At 45.0% G+C, this 25,599-nt stretch overlaps 1 protein-coding gene across 1 annotated transcript in view; it reads right to left on the bottom strand.

Moving 5' to 3' along the window:
• Slit3 (slit guidance ligand 3) overlaps positions 1 to 25,599 on the bottom strand; it is a 568,745-nt gene that overhangs the window by 133,522 nt on the left and 409,624 nt on the right. The window contains exon 6 of the mRNA XM_076855688.2: positions 14,022 to 14,093. Within this exon, the coding sequence (XP_076711803.2) occupies positions 14,022 to 14,093 (72 nt within the window). The remainder of the gene's footprint in view (positions 1 to 14,021; positions 14,094 to 25,599) is intronic.

Here is a 25,599-nt window from a genome sequence, read left to right as displayed (position 1 = left end):
GCCAAGGTGTGCTTCTCTTGCATCACTCGAGACAGCCATCTTGCATCTGGAGGGGCTGCGACCAGCTCCAGCCATGCCACCCTGGCAACCTTAATGAGGCTGACATTTCCCTCTGTCTTCCCTGATTAGGCCACCGCTTTATCACTGTGCTTTCTTGGCTCTGGGTGTAATCTGCGTGTTGTGTGTCCATAACACCATGTAATTGGCTCTAATGCAACAGTATTATCTGTGAGCATGTATCACATAATTGCAAAAGCAGGCATCTGCCATGGTTGCCACTGTAGCCTCCCAGTGTGCCAACCCCCCTAGGTACTCTTGGAAACCCACCTTTTCCCCCACACAGTGAGGACCCAGGCTCCTCAGGTGAGAAACTCTTAATTCCCTGTCTCAGACAGGGTGAATTCTCCCCACGGCTAGATAGGCAAGGTGGCTGCCTCCTTGATGGTCCCCAAGAAGACTCTGTGAGTCATCAGCAGCCATGGCAATAGGATCTCTTTTTCAAGTGAGCTTGGTCATGTTCCGACTTGTCATTACACAGGTGAGGGTCTAAAGCCAACACTCCAACCTTGAGAGGCAGAATCACCTCCAAGAGTTCCTATATTCGATTCAGAGGAGAGGACACACTGAAGTAGGCAGAGTCCTTCCTGAAGTGTAGCTGAGGGTAGAGAGGGTCTGGCCTGGCGGGCGGTATCTAACTGCTGGCATCGGGGGAGGAGAAATGGAGGGGGCCAGCAGTGTATGAACCTAAATGGGGAGGAGGGGCTCCCTGCTGCCCCTACTTCTTGCTTGGCTCAGACAGGGCAAGAGAAATGAAATTTCTCTTAGGTGCCAGCATGGCTGGGCACTTTCCACACATTATCTCATTTAATTCTCTCTATAACCCCGAGATTCTATCGTTATTTCCTTTTGGAAGCCCAGCAAGATCAATGAACTCTGCTCAGCTCACACTGCTATAGAGTAATGAGACAATATTCAAATCTGGGAGGTGTAATACCAGGACTTATATTATTAAGCATTATACAAACTGCCTCTTATAGCTAGGCAGAGGGGCACACACCTGTAATCCTAGTGGCTTAGGAGGTTGAAACAGGAAGATTGTGTGTTCAAAGCCAGCCTCAAGCAATACAGTGAGACACTGTCTCTAAATAAAATACAAAATAGGGCTGGGGATGTGGCTCAGTGGTCGAGTGCCCCTGGGTTTAATCCCTGGTACCAAACAAACAAACGAAAACCCCCAAACAACAACAAAAACCTGCCTCTTATAGAAATACCTTTAGGCAGGCTTCACCCAACCAAATCTCACGACCCATGTGGGTTTGGGGGCATTGGGCTCCCTGCCCAGCCTGCTTGGAGACAATGACATCACACAACTCCATCCTGTGCCAGGAGCAGAAGACTCAGCTTGGGCAATGAGGATGGTGGTAGAGGCCACACAGAAGGAAGGATAACTGTGTCTCAAAGCCTTAGAAAGTCAAGATTTGCCAACTAGTTGATATTTCCCGAACCCCCCATGGCCCTTGCTGTTGGATGGGTCGGTGGTATTTTTAAGAATATGCTGAAGAACCAAGAACCAGATCTGTTCTTTAAGCAAAGTCCATCGTTGGCTATTTAGAGTGGGCGAAACGGGTCCCTGAGGGCAGGCGGGGCAGGAGGAACGGGAGGGAGGCAGGAGAAACGAGAGTGGGAAGCCACCTCTCACCCATCTGTCACCTGCTCTCCCTCCTGAAGGGTCCTGGGTGCTGCACATTGCGAGTTCCTTGATGTCCCCATGGGTCGTTTAAATTAAAGCTCATAACCATCGTGTGGGCACATAATGAAAACAACCAATGCCACGCTGATAAGCCATCGCTTTCAACTGTTAGGAAACATAACGACCTCGAGAGGGGCCTTACTCACTGATGGATAGCAGTCGGGCTCTCGTGTGACACCTCAAATTAGCAGCCAAAGCAATAACAGCTGGGGTTTTTGTCTCAATATTTGTTCCCGACTCTAGAGTGATTTGGCACCGGGTGAGCATTATTTTTAAACACACAGCTCTCACGGCCAAGTAACGTTTTAAATGGCCTCCAGGTGTCATGTAAAACCTACAGAAATAAATAAAAACAATCAGCTGCTGATGTGGGCCTTTGATGCTGCAGATTCCTTAACAAAAGGACTTGTCTTCTGCTCTTCCTTCATTATATATTCACATTATGACAGGCACAAACCCATCTCCACCCACTGAGCAGAACCTTGGTGTTGAAAGAGAGAGAGAGAAAAGATGCTTCTAAAAAGTGTATAAAGTGGAAGATCAAAAGAAGAAGATGAATTCTCAACTCCCACGTGGCTCCCACCCTGGACTGCATAATCATTGACCATGCGCCTGTGTTTCTGAAGCACTGATTGGGGAGAAGTCCTTATCCACTGAGACGGTCACACAGAGTGCCTATGGTGACTCCACCGTTCAAGTGTCGACCCGTGGCTAACACTCCTTACTGCCAATGTGAAGGAGGGCCCTGGATCCTGCAATTCTTTTTCGCTGTCTACAGGGTGGGAGCCTGGGCAATCTTGTCTACTGAACTATTAGAAACCAGGTGGCTCCAGCTCACCAAGATACCCGAAGTGGGTTGAGGAGGAAAGAGTGGCCTCCAGCTGGACAGGTGAGTCTGCAGTTAAGAAGGGAAAAAAAAACAGACAATATCCCTCTCTCTCCCTGGGTGCCTTGCCTGGTAAGCGAGGGAGGAGGGTAAAGCTTTTGAACACTCCCTGACATGCACGCCGAGCGCCCACCAATGCAGCACTATTGGGACGAGGGCAGAAGACCTGGTTGTGCTTTGTTTAGGCAGAGCCTGGCCAAGTGTCTGGCATGGAGGGAGACTCGATAAATATTTACTGAATTGGTTTGGTGAGTTTTAAAACATGAAGGGTCATGTTTTTGGCATCTTCTGAGAAAAATAAATTTCCACTAAGAATAGCCTTCTGGGCTAATGCAGGGGCATGGGCTCAGCTGTCTACAAAGGGAGGCTTGTCACATAAGTGGGCTGTGCAGGAACCTAGTAGACAGCCTTCCTCAATGGGCCAGTCACTTCTCACTCCTAGAAACTGTGCTAAGCTGGAATGTGGGTGCAGTGTAGCCAACTCTTTCTGCCCCACCCCACAAGGAGAAAGTGAGATGTCTAGAATTTCATAGGAAGTCTCCTGGTTTTTTAATATTGGAAACTAAATCACTTTCAGAAACAAAACCCACAGGTGAACCGCCTGGAGGCTGGGTTTGGCTTGCAGGTACATTTTTGTGGCCTGAACCAAAAGAACTAGCAATTTGAATCCCAAAGTTAAATCTGTTAAGATAACGAGAGCGTTTCGGTGGCATGCTGGTAAAGTGTGGCTAAAGCCTTCCTTTGGCACTGTGTGTCCTGGAAGCCACTGCCAGCTGAGATGCACTTCAGGAACCCACTATTCCAATCCACTATCTTTAAACAATCAACAATCATTCCACAGTTTTCCCCTGAACTATCATCCCTTGGTGACAAAGGGCCCCAAGAAAGTGTCTGTGTATGAAGGAAGACTGTCACTCCAGGCAGGTTGAAAACAGAGCCCCACAGAACTATGGCAGAAAACCTACACAGGGTGGTGTCTGCAGCTTCTGCTCTTGGGCTGAGATGCCAGAGAGGTCTTGCTTTACACTCTGATACTTGCAAGGGAGGCACTCTCACAGGGAGCTGGGTGCCATTTGTACCTTGGCCCAGCAGGGCTCGTAAACAGGGCTTACTTACGGGGTCTCTAGGTACCCCTGGTAGCTTGGATTCCATGGTGTGGTCTTCCTTCTCCAAGTTGACCTCGGCTGAGCAGTAACCTGTTAGGGCACTGGGTGGTCATCCCCAGGCTGGGCCACGTCCCCGGAAGGCTTTATAAATGCAGGAGGTTGTCCTCAAGTTGAATGCAAAATGTTCCCTTTGGCAAAACACTGGGGATTAAGGGCCACTGGCACAGACAGGACATAAAGCCTGGCCTCACTAATTTTTGTTTCCTGTCTGCTAATACAGAGGACAGTCAGGCAGCAGTGAATGCTGCCTGATAAAGAGTGGAGAGGCCTGTTTTCTGGCCTGGGTCTTCCATGAAATTTTCCTATGGTTATGGGCAAGTCACTGAACCTTTCTGGGGAGTTTCTTTCTTTTAAAATGAAGTGGTGGAACCACTTGACCTCAGGTCTTCCTAGTTCACAGTTCCACTCTCCAAGTCCATCAGGGTTGGTGCTGACTACATTGCCATTATTGAATTGGGAGCAGTTTTCCAAATGCCAGGGAAAGTGGTCATGGATGTCCAGATTTGCCCAGCTTTGCACAAAGGAAGGACAGCTGGCCAAACTCTCCAAGTTGCAACCAGCCCCCACTGTGCAGCATGTGAAAATAGTTGTGCAGATTTCTTTCTCTCTGTCTGCAGCTACCTGGCTCAGCTTGCAGGGGTCAGAGGGTTTGCTTCCTTAACTGACAGCCACATTTCTAGCTGTCTGTGGAGACAAGTCCAGCCACTGGAGTGATGTTCCCACCCAGTTGACTTTGTGGAAGTCATTTGCAAGGCTGAGTGGAGGAATTGTGGAGATCAGGAAATTAATTATTGAAGAAAGGATTTGGCTTTGGTGGGAAATGGTTTTGATAATTATAATCCTGGGTTTCAATGAAAGTGAGTCTTTTGTGGGTAAATCTATATGTGTAAATTAAGATAGAGGAAGACGCAGAGAGGAGGATGAGGAGAGTGGCAGATATTTCAGTGCATTTACTTTTAGAAAGCACTCTGTTTAAACTTTCTGTTCTTAATAAATGTCTAATGGCTGAAGAGGCGTGGAGCAGGGCAATCAGGAACAGGCTTGGTAAGAATTATGGAGGTTTGCAGAGGGCATGCCCTGTCCAAAGGGTGCACTGGCCGCCACTCTGTCGGAAACCTGTATTGTCCAATGAAGTAGCTGTGAGCTAAATGTGGCAATTTAAATTCAGATGAATTAAAATTAAATAAGATTTTAAAAAATTCAATCTCTGAATTACTTGTGCCCCACCTCAAGTGCCCGAGTTATGTATGGCTGGCAGCCACCACACTAGACAGCACAGATAAACAGATCCTCATCACAGAAAGTTTTACTGGATGGTCCTGCTGGACCCGTCCTGCTGGACAGGCAGGCCAGGGTTGTCACAGTTTCTAGATATTCAATGGAAGTTGAACTTCTACTTTATATAAAATAACATGAGTTTTTAATGTTGGCAATAGTTTTATTATTATTTTTTAAACACTGGAAGGATCACAAAATAAAGATAAAACCCCATATTATCAGGTTTTATTTACTCTAACATGGACCAGCTGTTGGGGTCCTATGATTTAATTAGAAGTCAAAAGAAAATGGACCCTAGAGCTTTCTGTGATAAGCCTGAAGAGTCCAAATATGACCAAGGAGAAGTGGTATCACTTCCCTTTGTTCTGCCTCCTCCCCTTCAGGACTTCTTCCTACTTGAAAAATAGGAAATGGAAAATCAGGAATGCCTCTCCACCGCTCCCCAGCTCCGAATCTCCATCATCTCCCTCCTGCCATCCTTCCTTCGGTAAAGCGAATTGGAAGAAGGGAGCCAATTTCCTACTTGAGTCTCAAGATCCTGGCTTTCAGGACCCAGTTCTATAGAGGAATGGATTCTCCGCCTCAGGTAAGCTGAGCCCTCGGGTCTTGAGCTTCCTGGGAGAAGATGGCAGCAGCCACAGTGGGCAGGTTTGGCTATTCAAGGGAACATGGCTCCCAGGCTTGGAGAACCCTGAGTGCCAAGAGATGAGAGCTGATCAGGGGGAGACATTCAGGCAACACACACAAACTCCTGTCTCCAAAGCCCCCACTGGCCGCTGAAGGGATGGGGGAAGAGCAGAGCTGAACATGGGGCAGGGGCCCTTCCTGATGATCCAGTCCCACCTCTCACAGTGAATGGCCAATCTGTACTTTTGGTGGTTTTAGCATTTCCTACTGCCTTCCCTGCTCGACCCCCAGAGAAAACTCTTAGAAAAATCTTTTTTTTTTTTTCAAAGATACAGAACAAATTTTCTAGTTTTCACTGGGACAAACGAAACCAAAATGCTGCTCCCAAACCAAGTTGGTCAAGTCAGAATTTTAGCCCAGAGATGGGGGACTGAGGTCTGCAGTCCCTGGCAGCAAGGCCCCCACAACCTGACTCCTTTAGGTACCCTACAAAGGAGAAGTTAGGGGGAGGTTCATTGATTCTAGACCCTTTCTTGCTGATGCTGAAGAACAGTTTGGTGATCTCTGCCACACTCTCTTCCCCAGGAAGGTACACCAATACATTTTCAACCTCAGAGACTAAACCCACCTTTGGTTAACAGGGACAAGAAATCATAAGATATCCCCAGACTAAAGGTACTTTCAAGCTCTGCTTATTTAAATGAAAAAAACGGTTTCAGATTTCAAAGTAATTTTTACTTTTTCCTTAAGCTGCTGTTTTAAAAACCCAGCTAGTCATTTCAAGAGCATAACTATCATCAAACCCAGAGTGGGTGACTCTGGTGTGTTGTGAGCGCAAGAGTGTGTCGTGCAAACCCGGCCCCTGTCCTGACTGTCTGGGGCTGAATGGAAGGTGTTTTTCACAAAGTGCAATTTAATCCTGTTGTCTGAACAAATCACAATTTGCAGCAAAGTACCACCACCAACAAAAAATTGTATTCAGGGATATTTTAAGACTTTCATTAAGCAATGACAGTTCTATATTCAAAACTATTTCATGACTAAACACCCTAATTCTGAAGACTGTTAAAACCAATAAAATATTTGCAGCTCCTGGAGAAAATCAGATGAATGAAACATTTGGTAAATAAATGAAAATGAATCTTGTCTGTTAGAATACACCAATTTTCACTGTCGCTCTGATTTCATTCATTATTAAAAGGAAAAGAAAAAGAAAAAAAACCCATTTATCTGGAGAAATACAAAATCAAAGATAATGTGAAGGATGCACGGTGGCAGTTTCACACTGCATTGTTCAACATTTAAAATAGCTCTGGGGGGGACCACAACCTTAATTTTGCTCAGGGCTGAGACATAACAGAGGATCTAGAGGGACTGGGGCAGGGTGGGCTTCTGTGAAGTCAATTACTTTGATCTTGAGCTGGTGCTTTGTGCTTTAACTGACTACCTACTATGTGCCAGGCTTCATGAGATGCTGGAGATGGCAATGTATTACAGAGTATTTAGCATCCTCAAACCCCACAGGTGTCCTGAGTGGGCATTGGCTGTGGGCACAGCCCAATGGAATCTCCTTTAATCCACAAGCCTGACCTGAGGATGAGTATTTCCATTATTCAATAAGGAAATAAACCCTGAACATCAAGTCTGCTGGTGCTGGACTGGCTGCCAGTTCTGTGGGAGCAGGCTAACATCCAAAGTTCAACTGAGCTGTACATCTGCCTGCCTCAGGGGGAGAGGGGGTTACCAGCATTAGCTGGTAAGCCCAATTTTAAGTTTAGATATAAGCCTCCTATCCATAACTATCCAAAAAGAAAAACCATGGGCCTAGCGCGGTGGTGCACACCGCAATCTCAGCAGCTCAGGAGGCTGAGGCAGAAGGATCGTGTGTTCAAAGCCATCCTCAGCAAAAGCGAGGCACTGAGCAACTCAGTGAGACCCTGTCTCTAAATAAAATACAAAACAGGGTTGGGAATGTGACTCAGAGTCTGAGTGCCCCTGGCAATCCCTGGCACCCAGAAAAGAGAAAAGAAAAGAAAAGAAAAACCATGGCCCTGAATTATTCTGGGCGTTCCCTACAGCCAGTGACCTCACGAACACATATACTTAGTTCTATGGAATGCATGTTCTGGGGTGTATTTTTCTTCTTTCCTTCCTTCCTTCCTTCCTTCCTTCCTTTCTTTTCTTTTCTTTTTTTTTTTTTGTAGCATCATAAAGTGTAAGGGCTCAGATTTCATGCAGAACTGAATTTGAGTATCGGAAGAAGAGTCCCTTCAACCTGCAAGTGTGACCCTGGGCAAGTTATTCAATTTCTCTGAGCTTCAGTCTAGACCTTACTGGTAAAGTGAGATTAATAGAATCTACCTTGTGACATTATTATGAGGATTTAGATAAGATGCTGCCCTCTAAAGTCTTATCACAATGTCTGGAGGATGCTCAGACGTGGAGGTAGGTGCTCAAAAGTAGTGGAGGTTCATACCTGGAGGAGGGAATGCTATTGATGACTATACTAACATCACTACATCACTTCATTGTGATATATTATCATTACATTATCATTATTTTTTTGTTAATCAGAGGATCTGGGTCTATACTCAGAAGAAGATTGGTTGAAATGGAAGATGGATCACCATTTGCATTAAACTCTGACCTGGACCGACTCCCTAAATGTCCTATGACCTGCTGCTGAGCACTGCTCATCCAGGACACCGGGTCTCCATCATGAGAGTTAGCCACCTTGTCTGGGCAGCAGCACTGTTGTCAATTTATTTTTACTGCCCTCTTCTCTTATCAGAAAAGGGCTTTCTTCTCCACTTACTTTTCTGTGTCTGAGTGCTCAGGGTTCGGCAGTGTCACGTACCCATGTAGGCATGGTTGAAATACAACCAAACTTCCCTACAAGTTGGGTTAATTCTACTACTGCTTTAACTCTGGGATCTCTCCTCTCTAGGTGGGCTGAGCAGGGAATGCTCAGTGTACCGGGTAATGCAGGGGTCTGTTGCAGGACAGAGGGGCAGCTCTTGTGATAAACATTTGGAACATGTCATCTTCCTGTGCATAAACCTAATTGCAGCCATTTCAAAAATCAAAGGGAATCTGGAGGCTACCTTAGCTTTTGACAAGAACTTTCCAGACCATGAGACAAGATACATTCCTATTGCCTCTGGGTGTCCTCACTCAGTTTTGGGAGTCTTGGACTCAGTTGTTCAGCTCTCTCTGTGTGCAGCTACTCAACAATTCTGGAAAGTGCTGGCCCAGGAGCTTCATTGGCCACTATGCTGGATGCACACCAGGTCCTTGCTTCTTGGATAGGCTCAAGCAAGGTTCCCTGGGCTGGCAGTGAATTTAAATGAGAAGGGGTCAGAGGCAAAGAGGAGTCACACACCCCATCTTAGGAGGGCAAGGGCTCTTCAGCCACGGTTGACTGCTACAATGTGGAACTGTGGTCCCAGGGTTGCCAGTGCTTTGGGGTTTTTGAGAGAAACTGGAAATCTGGATTTTTATGTAAGTAATCCTGAGTTTTAAATGTGAAATACTAATTTCAATTTTTATAAAACACTCTACAGGACAAGAAAAAAAAAATCTCATCTGTGGGTGCAATATGGGCTGTCATTGGTCTATGGTCTGGTTTGCAACCTCTGTATTAAGAGAACAGAAAGTTGGATCATCCCTTGATTTTGTCCTGCACAAATGTTTGCTCCCTACCAATCTCTGAAACAGTATCAAAAACTTAAAGGTGGGTGAATTCTGAAAGGACAAATTATGCTTGGAATCCCCAGTCTAACCAGTGGTTCCTTCTGAACAGCAGGGTTGCATGGAGACATCCACTGTGGGCAAAGACATGGAGTCAGGAGTCTGGCGCTCCAGATTCTTGTCTCTCTGCTGCAACCAACTTGCTATTGACTTTGGGCAAGTCTAACAAGGGTCAGCCAGACAGGTGAGCCCAGTGAGGTGCTCAGGGTACAGAATGTAAGGCAGGATGTATCTCCTTCCAGTCCTGGCTCTTCTCTCTGTGCCTTATCTGAACAATATAAGAGAGGTCATTCTAGAGACACCTAAGGCCCTTCCAGAATCAGGCTATTATGATGTCTAAATTTCCAAAATTGTCAGGTGACATAAATGGGCGTGAGATTTTCAAAACAATTGTCATCAACAGACCTGTTTTATCTACATGCAATTTAGTGGGTACCAGTGACTTGTTAAGGGCAGACCACTTACGGGAGCTGGGAGCATTTTTAGGACATGTTCCTGACATCACGGGTCTGGAATTTTTGACATTCTGAAGTTCTGATTTGTTACATTTAGCTGGGAAATAATATCTAAAAATACCTTTTCTTCCTCTGCAATATTATTGAAAAAATTGATTATAGATTTCATTAACCAGATTTTCTCATTTTTGCTTCATTTGTCCAATGCTCCCCCCCCCCCACCACCATTTAAGTGTTTTTTTCCCCATGATGGTGTATGGGCCTGGTGTAGCTGTTGAAATACCTGGCTGTTCCTTGGCTAGCTGGCAGGGGCTGGTGATTCCTGACTGCACAATGCTGGGAAGGCGGTCTTGGCGCATGTGATGGAGCATAAGCATGATTTGGAGAAAACCTAGCATGTGAATCACAAAATGCATAGAACAGGTGGAAACGAAAGGGCAATAATTTGGGTGACAAAAGGCAGTCTGATTCAGAAGCCTCGGTCTCTCAATTAAGAATCATAAATGCCATGAAGTCAAGGCTGTGTTTTGGGGGGTTCTGGAAAACAGAGTCCCCAAATATTAAGTGTCAAAGTCAACTGGCGATGAGAAGTAAGACGAATCATCTCTGCAACTATAATGTAAAACAGTGACGAAGCAGGATTTTTTTTCTTTCCCTGCAAATCTGATTTACCTTCTGTGTTGTGGGGACCTGCTTGCTGAGTAAAGGGAATGACAGGGACAAGTTTGCAGGATTGTGGGAGGCCCCAACATGGGGCATTGACAGCTTGCCTAGCTCAGTTCTTAGAGGCCAGTTCACCATCATCATCCTGCATTCAGCACACGATGACCACGCTCCATGGGAGACAGACACCATGACAGCTTCCCCCCTGCCCTGTTTACGTGTTTTGTCCCCTCTTTGGGCCTGTTGCTACGATGGTTAACTACACAGGCTGTGCCGCCTAGTAGGTGAGCAGTGGCTTAGCTTCCCTGAGATGAGGTCCTCTGTGAGAGGAGGGGTGGCAATGGCAGCTCCAAGAGATCATGAGGCTGCACAGTGACAGCGCGTGCACAAGCACTGGCTATGGAGTGGCACTAGTAGCCACTCACTGTTCATTTTCCTTGTCCTTCCTCTCCTGCAATGGCATGGAAGCCTTGGGACATTGCACCTCGTGCTTTCCTGTTTTTCCTTTCCTGATTGCCTGGGAAGATATGTGGTAGCCCTTTTCCTTGTCCTCTACACTGTGAGCTGGGCACTACCCTGGGCGAGGTAGGCAACCTATGGTCCTTCTGACTTTGCACCAGTTCATTTCACTTCCCGTCAGGGGTTCCTTCCAGACTTGCTTCCTAAGCTCCAGCTCAACTGAACCAGTGAAACTGACCTCAGCCTTGATGGAAGCATGTTTTGTGATTTTCAGTCACGGGAAGGACAGAATAATGGGGTTATCATGTGTGAAACAATTTCCATTAGTAGTTAACATCTGCAAACTTTCCTTAAGTTAATTTTGAGAGCATTCCATGGCTAACCATGAGTAAGCACACCTGAACCATTAGAGTTTGTCTCCTTAATTTGCAAACTTTTAAACTTCAGATACTTAAAAATGACCTTTCTGTGAATAGGGTAATTTGAATATGTTCTCTCTCTCTGAAAAATTTATTAAATTAATGTGTGATGCCCTCCCTAAGTTCCTATTTATTATTTCTTTACAGTGCCAAAATTGTGATCACAGAAAAGCATTATAAAATGTCAATGTGCAGATGAGACTTGGAAGGTCTGGGGCCGGGAGAGCAGGGGAGCTCTTTAAATAGAGATGTCAGCCCCAGCTGATTTCAGAGTGGCTAGCCATTAAGACGGATGGTTCCAAAGCTATGTGCCTCTGCTGGAAATTAAAAACCCATGGAATAACTGATTATGATTAATTTTAAGTACTTAGCCATGAGAAGCCAAATGCAAGCATCTTTAAAACAAAGCTATTGATCTGGCTTTGTTTGGAATTGAAAAGATAAACTAATCAGATCCTGTGGGCTTTTTTTGCAATGATGGGGAATGAGAACTTTGATAATTATTTTGGTCATGGGTCTCTAAGTTTTAGCCTGGAAACACCTGGTGTATCTGGGTCCAAATTTTTCTTCTAGCAAATATCTGAGAGGAGTTGTCTAATTTTGTCCTGGGTAGGGGTTTGATGGAGGTGAAGGTAGAACAGAAAGAAAGTTTGGAAAGTGGAAGGGATAACATTTAGAGAGACCCTCCTATGTAGTGCTTAGGTCATTACTTCTCAAAGTTGAGGAAGAAGATTCAGAGAGGTTAAGAAGCTTGACCCAAGCTGCACCACTTTCGGGATTTCCCACCCAGGTGTGCCTGGGTGAAGCCCCCTCCCCCCAGTCATCTTGGGGGCAACACGTTCTAGCACAGAGAACCCTCCTGGGGTTGACAGGTCATCATAGCTGTTGGTGAAAGCTGATGACTTCTATTTCCTGGTCTCTTCCCAAGGAATTTTCTCATCTTTCTCATTCTCTCTGGCAAGGGAGGGGAGAGGTGATAACTTCCTAGTGGCCCTTTTGACAAAGGCTTTTTCTGCAGGCAGGGAAAAGCATGCCTATCTGTCTCAGCCTCAGCCTCCTGAGAAGTCCAAGATTACTAAATTTGGGCTGGCACACTCTCCCTCGCAGACATGCATTTGTTGCCGGTTCCGGGGTCAGAGTTTGGGTGAGGAGAGACCATCCATCTTAGGAATGACAACCCAACTCCCCCACTGAGGGTCCTGTGTATTCTGTACCGGGAATTCTCAGCTCTCATCTGATTTCCAATAGCTTTCAGCCTCAGCACGCCCCTTCCCCCCCTGATTCCTCTTGGAATCACCTTCCTCTCAGACAGGGTGAAGGGCTCTTTCTAACCATTGCTAGCATCTTCTGGGCCAGGTGAACAGGAAGGTGAAGGGAGAACCTATACTCTTTCCTTTATGTACAAAGGGACATTTAAATATATTCATTCATGTACTGATTCGGCTTTCATTCATTCTGCTGGAATCAGACACAGGTAACCTGTGACTATGTAATTTTTTTTTTTTCCAAAGGAGGCTCAACAAATCCTAATCTCTTAGCTCTCACTGGCTAGAATTGTAGCATTGCAATTATTTTTTGCAGAATTTGTAAAGGTAAGTCACTCCAAGATAGAGCAACCAACTACTGCATTGTACAAATGAGAAAACTGAGGATTCAAGAGCCGAAGAGACTTGCCCAAGGTCACACAGCTAATTAGTGGCAGAACTGGGACTGAATCATACATCTCCTGACACAAGTTCTACTATGCTTTATTGCTCCTCTCCAGGCTCCCAAGTCAGGGACAGATGGAAGTGTAGACATGGGTGAGAACAATCAAAATGTTTTCTTACACAATCCAACTTTAGTTTGAATGACCCCAAGATGACTGTTTGCTGACTTTCCCCCCGAAATCAGATTTCCTTAGTTAAACCACTTGAAAATCCAGGACAGAAAGACAGCTATACATTTTTTCTAGGTAAGAAGCATAGGGTGAGGTGACAGAGGGGGCACTTCCCTCGTCTTTTCCACCCTGCTGTGTTAAGGTTACTGATTAAAGTTTGAATTTGAACCTGAGATGAGATCCCAGGAGTGATGGCAATGGCTGGACTTTACCAGGTGTTTGGCATCTGCCCTGTCCTGTGCTAAGGTCCCTTTCTGATTCTGGGCAATTTCAGCTGACCCTCTGGTGCTAGCCCCTCTCTCATTGGCCCCAGACCTGTAACCTGTCTCCTCATATGCCCACTCAAACAGACTCGCCTGGACGGGCTGTGGGGTGACTCCATCTAGCCCATCTGTCTCACGCAGCCACGAGTACCGTGGGAGCATCGGGGGTGCAATGACTCAATAGAGACTTAATTAGTAGGAACCCCAGTTTGTGGGAGGTGAGAAATCACACTCTGCTGCCTGCAAACACTTTGGTCAAGGTGAGCCGGAGGGATCTCCCGTTTCCCAATTTTAATAGCACTGCAGCAGAAGATTCAGAAAAGCAGCCACATGGAGCCCCCTGCACACACACTCCCCCTCTCTCCTCCCCGCACCGGCACACACCACACGCACGCACACAAGGCAGCGATCGCAAAACCGACTCACAGGATCTCCAGGTCGCGCAGCGCTCGGAAGGCTCCATCTTCAATGCAGCTGATGCGATTGTTATCCAGTTGCCTGTGGAAAAGCAAGGGAGAGCGTGAAGCTGAGCGGGGGCAGCGCCGAGAGGGCCACGGAGCGCCTGTCCCTCCACCCCCTTGCAGGCTCTGCTCGTCCCCGCTAGGAGCTCGTGCAGAGCCAGCCTGTCTGCCACGCTGCTCCGTCTCTCCTCTCTGACTGTCTGAGAGAACTACACAGACGAGCGCACCAAAGGCTGTCAGGTCTCAGTAAATATTAATTGCGCATTTTTTTTTTTTTTTAGGCAGAAGGGAGTAATTTCATTACATTAGGGCATCCAATCCATTACGAGCTCTTACCGTCATGTCACTGAAACAATTTCATTAAGCTAAAGGCCTGTAAATCATTGGAGGTCACTGCTCTGCCCTCCGCGACCTCCCAGAATGCTTTTTCCCCTCTCCCTCGTCTCCCTTTTACTGGAAGTTGCAGTCTTTCTGCTCTGACACAGCGCTAAATCTCAAGGCTTTATCTGCCCAAGAGCGGCACGGGTGCATGGGGAATATACCAATTCCAAATTAGACTCAACTAATCTAATTTTATAGTCTTTTTATTATTCTAAGCACCAAATGTCTGTGGTGGTTTGATGTCTCCGTGCATTGTTATAGGGCCCATCTGGTAGGTCATTCTATTGAAGCATTTTCTGACTAAATACAGATTCCCTCAAACTGCATCACCCATCATCGACATTAAAGAAATTCATTGATGGAAACATTCATGATGGAGAAGAAAAAGAATATCGTTATTGCCTTAAAGATGTACCACTTGCGTTTAAATTGGGGAGAATTAAATGCACCTCTTTCAGGATTCCTTTCTTTATTTCCCTTTCCATCCTACGCGCATGAAAATAATGTGTTTTTAAAAGATGTCTTGACTAATATGCATTCTAGTTGGGGACTGAGGGATTTTAGTGGAAGGGTAACAAATAGATGCCATTTTTTTCTAAATCAAAAAATGTATATCTGATGATAAAGTCAGGATATTTATCATGGCCACACCCAATTTTAATATCATATGTATATCTCTAACCCATTTATTTCCCTCCCAAAACAACAAATAGATGTTATCCAGAAAATAATTATTAATATCAGAATATCTATTATACTTCGAAGAGCACACCATGGTGGTGGGAGAGGCTGACAAAACTACCACTATTCTAAAAAACTCCTGAGGGATGCTCATTTTTTTTTCTTTTGTCTCAGAAAAAGTGAGGACCTCTCAAATGAAGGGATTTCCTTCAGCTGAAATTTTCATAAGTAATTTTCACTAATCTATCCCAATACAAATCTCGCTGAACGTATCTCAAAGCTAATTTGATAACCCTCATGGAAGGTCTTATTTGTTACCATAGGAAGAAAGAATTAAAACTATTATCATTGAAAATCTATACAGATATACAATTGTGCAAATGCACACAAGCGAAACACACCCCATCGGAGTGATGTCGCGTGATATAGATAGGTTCTGCCACAATGTTGTGGGACTCACATCGCCCCAATAGGCATTCATAAGACAAGACTCAGACATTTAGAATTTAAAGATACACAGGAGATGATGAGTCTCCAGGAAGCAGAAGCTTGGGTTGACCAGTTCTCTACCTAGTGTTCCAGGTTCTCGCTGATGCCCACGCACACGGAATCTGAGACCTCCCTGCTTCTAATTCTTCCTGAGCCGTTCTCGGGATGGATTTGCGTAGCATCCTTTCTGTGGATTTCCCGAGGCACCAGGGCGGCCGATTCTCTGCAGAGGTTCTACTAAGTCAGCCTAATGCTACTGCCCAGCTTCTACATCTATCATCAGTTTAAAGGCGATGAATCAACACCCCCATCCCACGCCAAGGCCACCAAACCTTACCAAGCAGAAATGCAGTGGAGTTGGCTTTTGGCTCCCAGAAATTGTTCAATGAACATGCTGAATCCGGCAAAAATGGCACCGTCCGCCTAAGTGGAAAAGCATCTAAATCATCAAATTGGGAAGCCTGGGGTGCGGAGAAGTGGCAGTTTGAGGTGCATCTGCTTTTGTGCTGATGTTTCAGAGAGGTCCTTGCTCTTGGTGCATTATTTATTTGCTGGATATGGGATGTGTTTCCATTATTTTTCTTGAGAGCATCAGAAACCCAACAGGAGACTAAATATACAGAATTTTTCATGGGAAAAAATGGAATCTCTGAGAAAAGAGAAAGTCGTAGAAGGAAGAGAAAAAACAAAGTGGTAGAAAGAGAACAAGTAGGGAAAGAGGAACAGAGTTCTAAAAATCCACTAGTTAATGTGCCATCAGTCCTGTGCCCAAGACACAAGGTGGTGTGGACACAGAATCTTAGAGAGGACCCTGATAATTTTAAAGCTGAGAACAGAGAACATTATTAAATATGCAATGTTTAAATATTTTCAGCAGCACACCTAGTTGTTTACTGGTAATGGGGAAAACTGAGCTGTAATGTAACCAACTCTGTGGGTGTATTTTATAGTTTAGTTAGTACATATGAAATGTATTAAAATTTAAAAACTTTAAGCTGGGAATGTGATTTTTTTTTTTTTAGGAGATGTTTATTTTAGCTGAGATTTTCTTCTTTCATTCTAGTCAGACAAAGATAAATCAGACAGGAACTATGTCCCAGTCTCGAGGGTCAAAGATTTACCCTCAAGATGCACCATTCATTATGAGAACCAGGGGGACGCACTGCCGTGGGGTTCATCAGGCAAACAAAAACCACCCAGTTCCTCCAGTTCCAAGCTCTTGTATCTTCGAGCTCTGAACTTTGGAGTATTCACAAAAGCCCAATTGATAGCCTATTCTTGATATTTCACGCAGATAAACTAAGTCACTAAAATAGTAAATACATACTTGTTCAGACAGGTTTCTTTTTCTTTCCAAAATGATAGCTCAGAGATATAAAAGTCCTAAAGCACAGGAGACGGGAGGCAAAATAAATGCAAGCCCAGCATTTCTTTGAGGATGATGTGGTGGAGTGCTCCTGAGCACAGAGAACCTTCCGGAGCTGAGGCCAGAGCATCTCACTTAGTAGTTTGCTTTGGGGGGTCGATGTGACCAGAGGCCACTGATGTGTATTCTAAGCTCTCAGGTCAAAGGTCCACACTGTGCCTTTGAAAAGATTCATTCAAAGACCCTCTCAGAAACAAATCCAAAAGCACATGGTTATTCAGAGGTGTGGGAAAAGAGAACTTTGGAAAAGTGAGCAGAAGAAACTCAGCATTCTGAGGATGCACACCGGCTTTTCTGCTTTCCCTCGCCAATAGCACACACATTTCCTGCTGCTGTTGAAACTTTCTCCTTATTACATGAATACATACCCCAGTGCCTAGCACAGCGCTGGGTGGTTCACAGATGGCCACTAAGGGTTGTGGAATGAGTCCTGCTATTGAAGGTATGCAGGGCTGCAACCTAACTATGTGGAAGAAGCACCATCCCCGCACAGCCCTGTGGCCCTTCTAGCAGCAACGAGAACGAAGGAGAATTCTCTCTGATCCCACACTGGGCTGCACACCCGCGGGGTCCTGCCTATCTGATACACAGACCTCGGAGGACCCCAAGAAGGACTCCTGAAATCAAGTGAGATTTCCAGGGACCCAGGGTGAGGCCGAGGGGCAAGAAGGCCGGGGTGGAGAAAGCAAAACTGACTCTTTTTTGGAGACAACTTTCACTATCCTCTACTTTATACAGAATCCTCAGTTTGAATTATACTCCCTTGTTTCTGAATAAACCAAGAAGCCCCCAAACGTTTCTTGATACTAAATTAACTGCTGTAATTTCCTGGGGAAGCTCGGGTTTCAGCGAACAATATGAGTGCTAAGGTGACACCAGCGTCCATTCAGGAAGGAACCCTCAGACCAGAACTGAACACAGACGCCCTGAGAGCCGCGTTCTGACTGCTGCATTTTTATATTCGGAGAATATAAATAAGTCAGAAAGAAAAGCCAGCGTGAGTGAGGACTTAAAATGATCTCTACAGATGACAAACAGGGAGACGGCACTTCTGTAAAAATCCCTGCTCATAAGCACAGTGTTCTCCTATTATCACAGTTCATCTCTTTGGTTACAGTTTCCTATTTCCTAATTGAGGTGGATTACAAATATTTTTGTGGTCCAAATATTTAAAGAAATACATCTAAATCTTTTTCTTAAAAAGGGTTAAAAAACCTGAGTAGAATATTAAAAGCAATTTATCTCCCAATAACCACCAAGATAAATAAACAAAGGGAGAGGGAGAGGGAGAGAGACAGGGGTGGGGGAAGAATAAAAAAATTTCAGGATCTTAATAATGCATTTTTGTCTCCATGAGAAATACCTGGAAAATAGAAATCTCCAGAAACAGGCTTTGGATATCTGGAAGGATTGAGTTCCCAACTAGTTAACTACATGCATGGTCTCTGCATGGGGGCACAACCACCCAGGTGTTCTTGTCTCATCCAGATGTTGTGGGGCCAGCATCTCCTGGGTGGATGGTGAAACTTCTCCTCAGGGCACTGTCATGGGGGGATGGCAAAATCCAGCAGCAGCATTTTGCTCCAGGACTGCAGCTAGAGTCACTGCAGTTCTTTGTGCTAGACAGGAGAAGCTTAGGCTCAGCACCCTCTGGAGTTAAACCATTTGCTAATTTGCACACAGCACAACTATCTAATGTGCAAAACCTGTATGAGATTAACAAGGGAAGCCTGAGCAGATATCCCATGCAAGTCTATCTATGGTTATGGACACCAAAAATTAATTAATCCAGAGGATCAACAGAGTATTACTAGGAGTGTGTGCTGTATTAGGTACCCAGGATACAGAATGAAATGCAAGAGGTCCTTTGAAAATATTTGGAAGAAGGTTGCCTGATCTGTGATTTTACATGTGAATAGTCTTTAAAGGACTAAGAGAATGCTAAAAACTGAACTAATTTGAATTCGTTGTTGAGGAAATTTGTATGTTGGTACACATGTATATTCTGGATGTACTTTTCTCTAGACCTGGGAGAAATAGAATCTTGCAACTCTATAGAAAACCCCGGGGATCCCTGCTTTCATAAAACAGGGCAGCCTGACATGCTGTTCCTTCTGCCCTGTTGTCTAGTTGTCCTTTGAGCCGAAAACAAAAAATCTGGGAGTGCTTTGGAAGGTTGTTTTTTATGACATTTTAACATTCTAAAAAAGTCATTATTGGAGAACAAATCATAGATGCTCTGTCTGCTGCTGGCTGAGGTCTTTCACAAACTAATAAAGCTCAAGGTTATTTTAACTGGCAAAAGGAAAAAAATATGTTCAAAAGAAATGCATACACTTCATATAATTGAGTACTGGTCACACTTTGTAGGCAAATCAACACTTGATCTAAGACACAATCTGCTAATGAATTGTCACGACTTCTCATCATTAAGGAGCTACTGTAATTCCATATTAAAACAACATCTCAAATGAGCAAAAGGAGGTGAATCTGTTATTTAGAACATTTAGTTCATTCATCCACCAGACCCAAGAATGCATGCATATAGAAATGTTTACTGATCCATGAATTATTTAAGTATCTGCACAGATCTCTATCTACAGAACTGACAATTTTATGGCTGTTTTTCCTACATACATGTAAGTCCTTCCTATTGCATGCATGTAAATACAAATGCATCTAATAAAACAGGTAAAGCAATTGCAGACCTCTGACATTCAATATGTATATGATATATATATATATATATATATATATATATATACACACACACACACACACACACACACACACACACACAGGGACAGATAATAGATTTTTAGTATTCCAAGATTTCAATGAAGCAAACCTGCCTCGTAAAAGACATAATCCTAGCTTTTCTAAGCTCTCTGAACAGAATAGCCTGCCTAGAACTTATTTGAAAATTGAACAGAAGTCTGTTTTAACAAGTGTCATTCTGTGTACTTCGTCACACAGCTAGTGCAACGCCTCTTATTTAGTAGATATCATATTGCCATTTGACATGTACAAATTCCCACCAGGAGAATAAGTGAATCCACTGCAGCAGATGCTCTGGAAGCCAGCACTACCATAATGCAGGCACTGGTGATGGATTAGCAACAAAGAGACACACCAGGCCTTGGAGAATAAAGGGGTTTCACACGTTACTGGGAATTATCAATAACTCCACTTCTGTGTTTACATACTTTCCTCTACATCAGGCATTTGGCAAATGAATTTGTGCTGCAAAATGCAAGTGGAGAATCCCTGCGAATCGATTTAGCATTAAAGATTGGCATGGGGAAGAAGTGGAGTTCCCATTTAATTTGGGCCAGCTTAAATTTGAAACTTTCCGACACCTCTCGATAAATAAAAGGACAACTAGAACAAAACAGAAAGTGAATCTAACCAAAACACCCCTGTTCATTAAGAAAGAATTTCATCTGATTCCCAGCAACTTTTAGACCCAGGGACCAAGGAAGGCATGGTTACTGTTCACAAATGCATGCTCAGGTTTTAGGGCTGACTCCAATTCTGTGGTCACCTCCCATCGGGTTTAACGGGTTTCACACCTAGGTTGACCAATCACCAAGGTTTGCCCGGGACTTTGCCTGTTTTAGCACTGAAACTTGGACATCCCCTCCTGTGATACCCCTGGGGCTGAATCAGTTGGAAACACTCCTCTAGTGAGGCTGCTAGGAGCTGTAGAAGTAGCAATTGTTCTGTGGACTCTCGACCTTCCTCATCAGAAACTGGAATTTCTTTGTAAGAAGTATCCGTGTTTTATTCGCTGGCCTTGCTGATGTCATGAATAGTCAGAGGCCGGACAAATCAATGGCTGTCTCCATAGCAATCGGGGCAGGTCTAGGTTTCCCTAGCTACGCTCTGGAGTGATAACCATCTGTGGCTCCTCCTCAGCCCCAGCGCAGGAGGGGGGGGAGAGTGAGAAACGGGAAGATGAAATGTGCTCTTGTTAGCAGGCATGGAAAGTTATCTCCTGCAGCTCTACTTTTTACTCCTTTTCCTAAATCAACTGGAGTGAGGCACTGAGAGGTTTTATTTCACCCCCCATGGGGGGTTTGGAAATTTTCCCATTGGAGATGAACTAGTCCAACTGTGTGAATGTGACCAAGAGACAGAGGCCACATCAGAGGTCTTTCTTGCTAGATACCAGGTGGCACAGGTGGGATGTTGGTTTTATTCACACACAGGATTGTTAGCATCACCTCTGTGGGGTGAAGCCACCCATCACCCCAGCCTGGGGATGGCTCCCTGACAGTGCATAGAGGCTACATGTCCCACTTGGACCTCCACAGACAGATCTTTGACTTTAAAGAGAATCACACTGATCTCTCATCTAGTAATGTGGCTATTACTTCCCTGAATTTATTCACATTTCCAACCCATACTAAGAAACCCTTGGGAGGCGCTCAGTATTTATTATCCATGTTTTGTCAAAAGCAATGTTAGGGATTTGGGGATTTCTAGCTGAGTCAATTAAGTGATTTCCATCCATTGCCCACCTCAGTTTCTTCATCTGTAAAATGGAACTAGTAGCAGTCAGCACCAAACACAGTTTTAAGTATAATGAAATGTATGTATTCTGAGAATGTATTTCTGGCATTGCTTAATTTTATTTGCTTTAAAACTAATAACATTAAACAAAGGAATGCATTGTTACATGATCTCCAAAGTCTCTTTCAACTCTGAAGTTATTTGATCTGAGACTGATTTTTTTATGAGATTCTTAAGGAAAAGCTCCTGTTCATTTTTCTCTAAACCCTTCCCCGATTTGAGCTTATCCCCTCTCCCTTCTTTTTCTGTCCTAAACCAAAGAATCTATTGTTTGAGATATGCAATATCTTCCAGGGCAGCAGCTCAGGCCCACATGCTTTTCTTGCTCCTCCAGCCGCCGGAAAATTGAAATACGAGAAGCCACTGAAAACCTACAGCAAAGGAAACACAGACTCTTCGCTTACCCGAAGAATGATGCTCACAATCCCCACAGGAAGAACCCCAGAAGAGAAACTGCAAATTTAACCTCATTGCTTGATGGTTGTTTCCAATTAATTGCCATCAAGTAATGTAGTGAGCACAGAAAATGGTCAAATGCCACCCCACCTCTGGTGTTGGACTCCTAACCTTGGTCTGAACATAAACCTGCAGTGACTCCCTGTGGCTGCATTATACGTCCTAACAAAAATGCCACCACTATCCCACAATATTATAGCTCACACCTGTATCCACTATTTACTGAGCTGAACATCTTAAAAATCATGTTGGTTTGGCTTCTTAACATCCCAACTTTACAGAAGAGGGAAGTAAGCCATTGGGGTGACATCTCTGAAACTGGTCTTGAACCCAGGTCTGCTCGTAATGGCTCTAAGTGCTGTCAGTGCATAGAGCACTGGAAACAACTCGGCACCATCCCCAGCATGCACTGTGCAAAAGAAGCCTTGTGTGCTTTCGCCTTTCCTTGCCTAACTTACACTGTCCCTTGCCTCTTTCTCTTTGGGGAAGCCCTCCTCATCCTTCAAGGCCCTCCTCAAAGAGCACATCCTGTATGAAGACTTCCTATCAAAGTCAGGCAAAATGAACCCCTCTCTTCTGACTCTCATGCACCTTTGGTTGTCCCTCCAAACACTTATTTCGCGGCAGCAGAACTACTTGTGAACCCACAGGGGAGGCTCAGCGAGGTTATATAGCATCATCAAGGGAGTTCAACCTGCCTTCCTGACCCAGGAACCTCAGGCTCACCCGCGAAGTCTTTCCACCTCTCTCTGGCCTTCCAAGTGCAAAAAAAAAAAAAAAAAACCAGGGAAGTGCTAATGTGGCTACGTGGACCTCACTCAAGTTATTGTAGGCCAAAAGAGGCTGGTGAGGAAAGCCAGGATCTGCTCTTGGCATCTGTCACTTCCATTGGTCTGCAAGCCTCGTTTCCAGAAGATGGCAGGAGAAGCATTACCCTCAACAGTGTCCCCTTCCTCCCCACTGTGTCCCTCAGTTAGATTCCCTGGGTGTCCAGGTCCATCTGACTTTCTGCTTCACTGAAGGAAGCAGAATGGGTTTAGCACTCACTGTCAGGTGCCTATACCCTGAGGAGATGCTGTAGTTCCAGGTCACCTGCTGGGACCCAGGGGGCAGCAACTTTCCCCAGACTGGGGAAAGCTTAGTTCTTCCCTGAGTGGGAGTATGACACACCCAGAGAAGTGGCCCTCTGTGCTGGGGGCAAGTTGTAAATTGCACAGATTTTAATCACACAATCACATTCTGTGGCACACCCTCCCCCACTGGTGAGACAGAAGCTGCAGGTGGAAATAACCAGGCAGCCCTAACCACATCGTGTAGTGGGATGTCGGGGGTCAGTGGCCATTAGCAAGGCATCACTCAAAGGTATCTTTGTGGCAGCAGAAGCCAATTAAAGTGTGTCTTGTAAGCTCAGTGTAAGGGGGATATCAAGGCTTCTGTAATTAACTGCTGAAAAAACGGGCGTTGAAACTCAGCAACATGGACAGAGCTGATAACTACATTCAATCGAGCTAATGTGCAGAATTGAAATGCCCCAGGAAAAGGCCAGCTTGTTTTTTTTTTTTTTTTTTTTTTTTTACTATTACTTTTAAGGAGTAATGAACGCCCAGACTCATCAGCAACAGAAGAGCAGCTGCCTTATCCTTCTCACCTGCCCCACAGTTCCTGGCACACAGGTGATGCTTGGTACAAAATCCCAGGGGTTACAGGAGATACCCTTTCACACCCACTAAGATGGCCATCATCAAAAGGATGGAAAGCCATGAGAGCTTGGTGAGGATGGGGGCCATCAGAACCCTCCTGCTCTGCTGGTGGGAATGGAAAATGGTGCAGCTGCTGTGGAGAGCTCTTGGTGGTTCTCTCCAAAGTTAAACACAGATTTACCATATGACCCAGCAATTCCCGCCCTCGCCGGAAGAATGGAAACAGGTGCTTGGACAAAAACTTGCCCACAAATGCTCATTGTAGCACTATTCACAAAGGCCAAAGAGCAGAAACAACCCAAATGTCCATCAGCGGATGAGTGGATAAACAAGTTGTGGCCTAGACACACCAGGGAGTATCATTCAACTGTTTTTTTTCTTTTTTCTTTTTTATAAAAGGAATGGAGTGTTGATACAGGCTACAACATTATATCAATTGCAAAAAGGGGGACAAAAAAAACAACAACACATATCACATAATTCCATTAACATGAAATGTCTAGAACAGGTAAATGCAAAGAAATGCTGAGCAATTACCAGAGGCTGGGCAGAGGAGATGCGGGGCAAGGGCTTGATGATACAGGGTTCCTTTTGGGGTGATGAAAATATTTTGGAAGTAGATAGGAGTAAAGTTTGAATACTGTAGGTGTACCAAGTGCCAGTTAATCATAAATTTAAAATGCTTAATTCAGAGCCTAATAGTGCCATGCATTAGACATGTAATAAATTTTGTGTGTTCTTTTTGAAAAGTGGGTTAGTTGTATATTATGTGAATTTTGCTCCGGGCGGGAGGCGTAAAGAAAGGAACAGAAAAAGAGAGTTTCTGTAACAGGGAGGAGCTTTGTGAGGACATCACATTGTATGGGTAATTTCTCTTGCCAAAACATTCCAGGGACAAGAAGGAGGGAAGCCTGGGCAGGTTACACAGGACAGGATGAGAGGGTGGACCTGATTCCGCCCGGATGTGAAAAGGAATACCTTGGCATCCACAGAGCAAAGAGAATGAGAGAGAGAGACATGGGTGATTTAATCTGCCTACTTTGGGGGTTATTTATAGTGAATATAAAAGATATGTTATTCCCAGCTTGCTTTGGGGACACTGCCAGTCACTGTGTCTGCAAGGAAAAAACTGTCAAAAAATACAAAAATGATGGGAATGGTGAGCTGGATGGGAGAAAAATCCCGAGTCAAGTATAAATATGGCGGATCAGCTGCCACTGCCCCTTCCCACCTCACCTCTCCATCAGTATTAGTGACACAGATAACTCCACAGAGGGTGTTTCCATTTCGGAAGGGAAGCTCCTGAATGTCTCTTTGCCCTCACACAGACTGGTTCTTTGCCTTTCTTCTCTGGGATGGTTTCACCTGAGGCCTGGCTGTATGCTGGGCAGAGAGAGAAGTCTCTTTCACTCCAAGCGAAGGAGGCCTGTGTGGGCTCCCAGGAGGGAGTGGCATGGGGGGCCGGAGAAAATGGTCATCTTTCCTTAAGGCTGTCTCCAAATTCCCTCCCAGCTCTTTTTGGATCACCCCATATCCGTCTCATCACATGCAGCTGAGTAAATCCCCAAGCACTGAGCCAGAGGAAGAGGGCAGAGAAACATGGGAGAAAGTGCTGGAAACAGAGCAGCTCCACTGAACCCTCTCCCCACGGGGTGCTGGGCCTTCCTGAGTGCAGGCCAGTTCTCCAGCCCCCGGGATCAGAGCATTCCACGGCACCTGCTGCTCTTCAGTCAGCCACGACAGGCCTGAAGAAGGGTCTACTTCCTCCTGACTCCAGAAAAGAGACCTGAGGCCCAGAGGCGCTGCCCAGAGGGGGCCATGCCGGCAGGAGGGGC

Source organism: Callospermophilus lateralis, chromosome 5, assembly GCF_048772815.1.
Source record: "Callospermophilus lateralis isolate mCalLat2 chromosome 5, mCalLat2.hap1, whole genome shotgun sequence".
Classification (NCBI taxonomy): domain Eukaryota; kingdom Metazoa; phylum Chordata; class Mammalia; order Rodentia; family Sciuridae; genus Callospermophilus; species Callospermophilus lateralis.
This window is presented reverse-complemented; position numbering and strand designations above follow the sequence as displayed.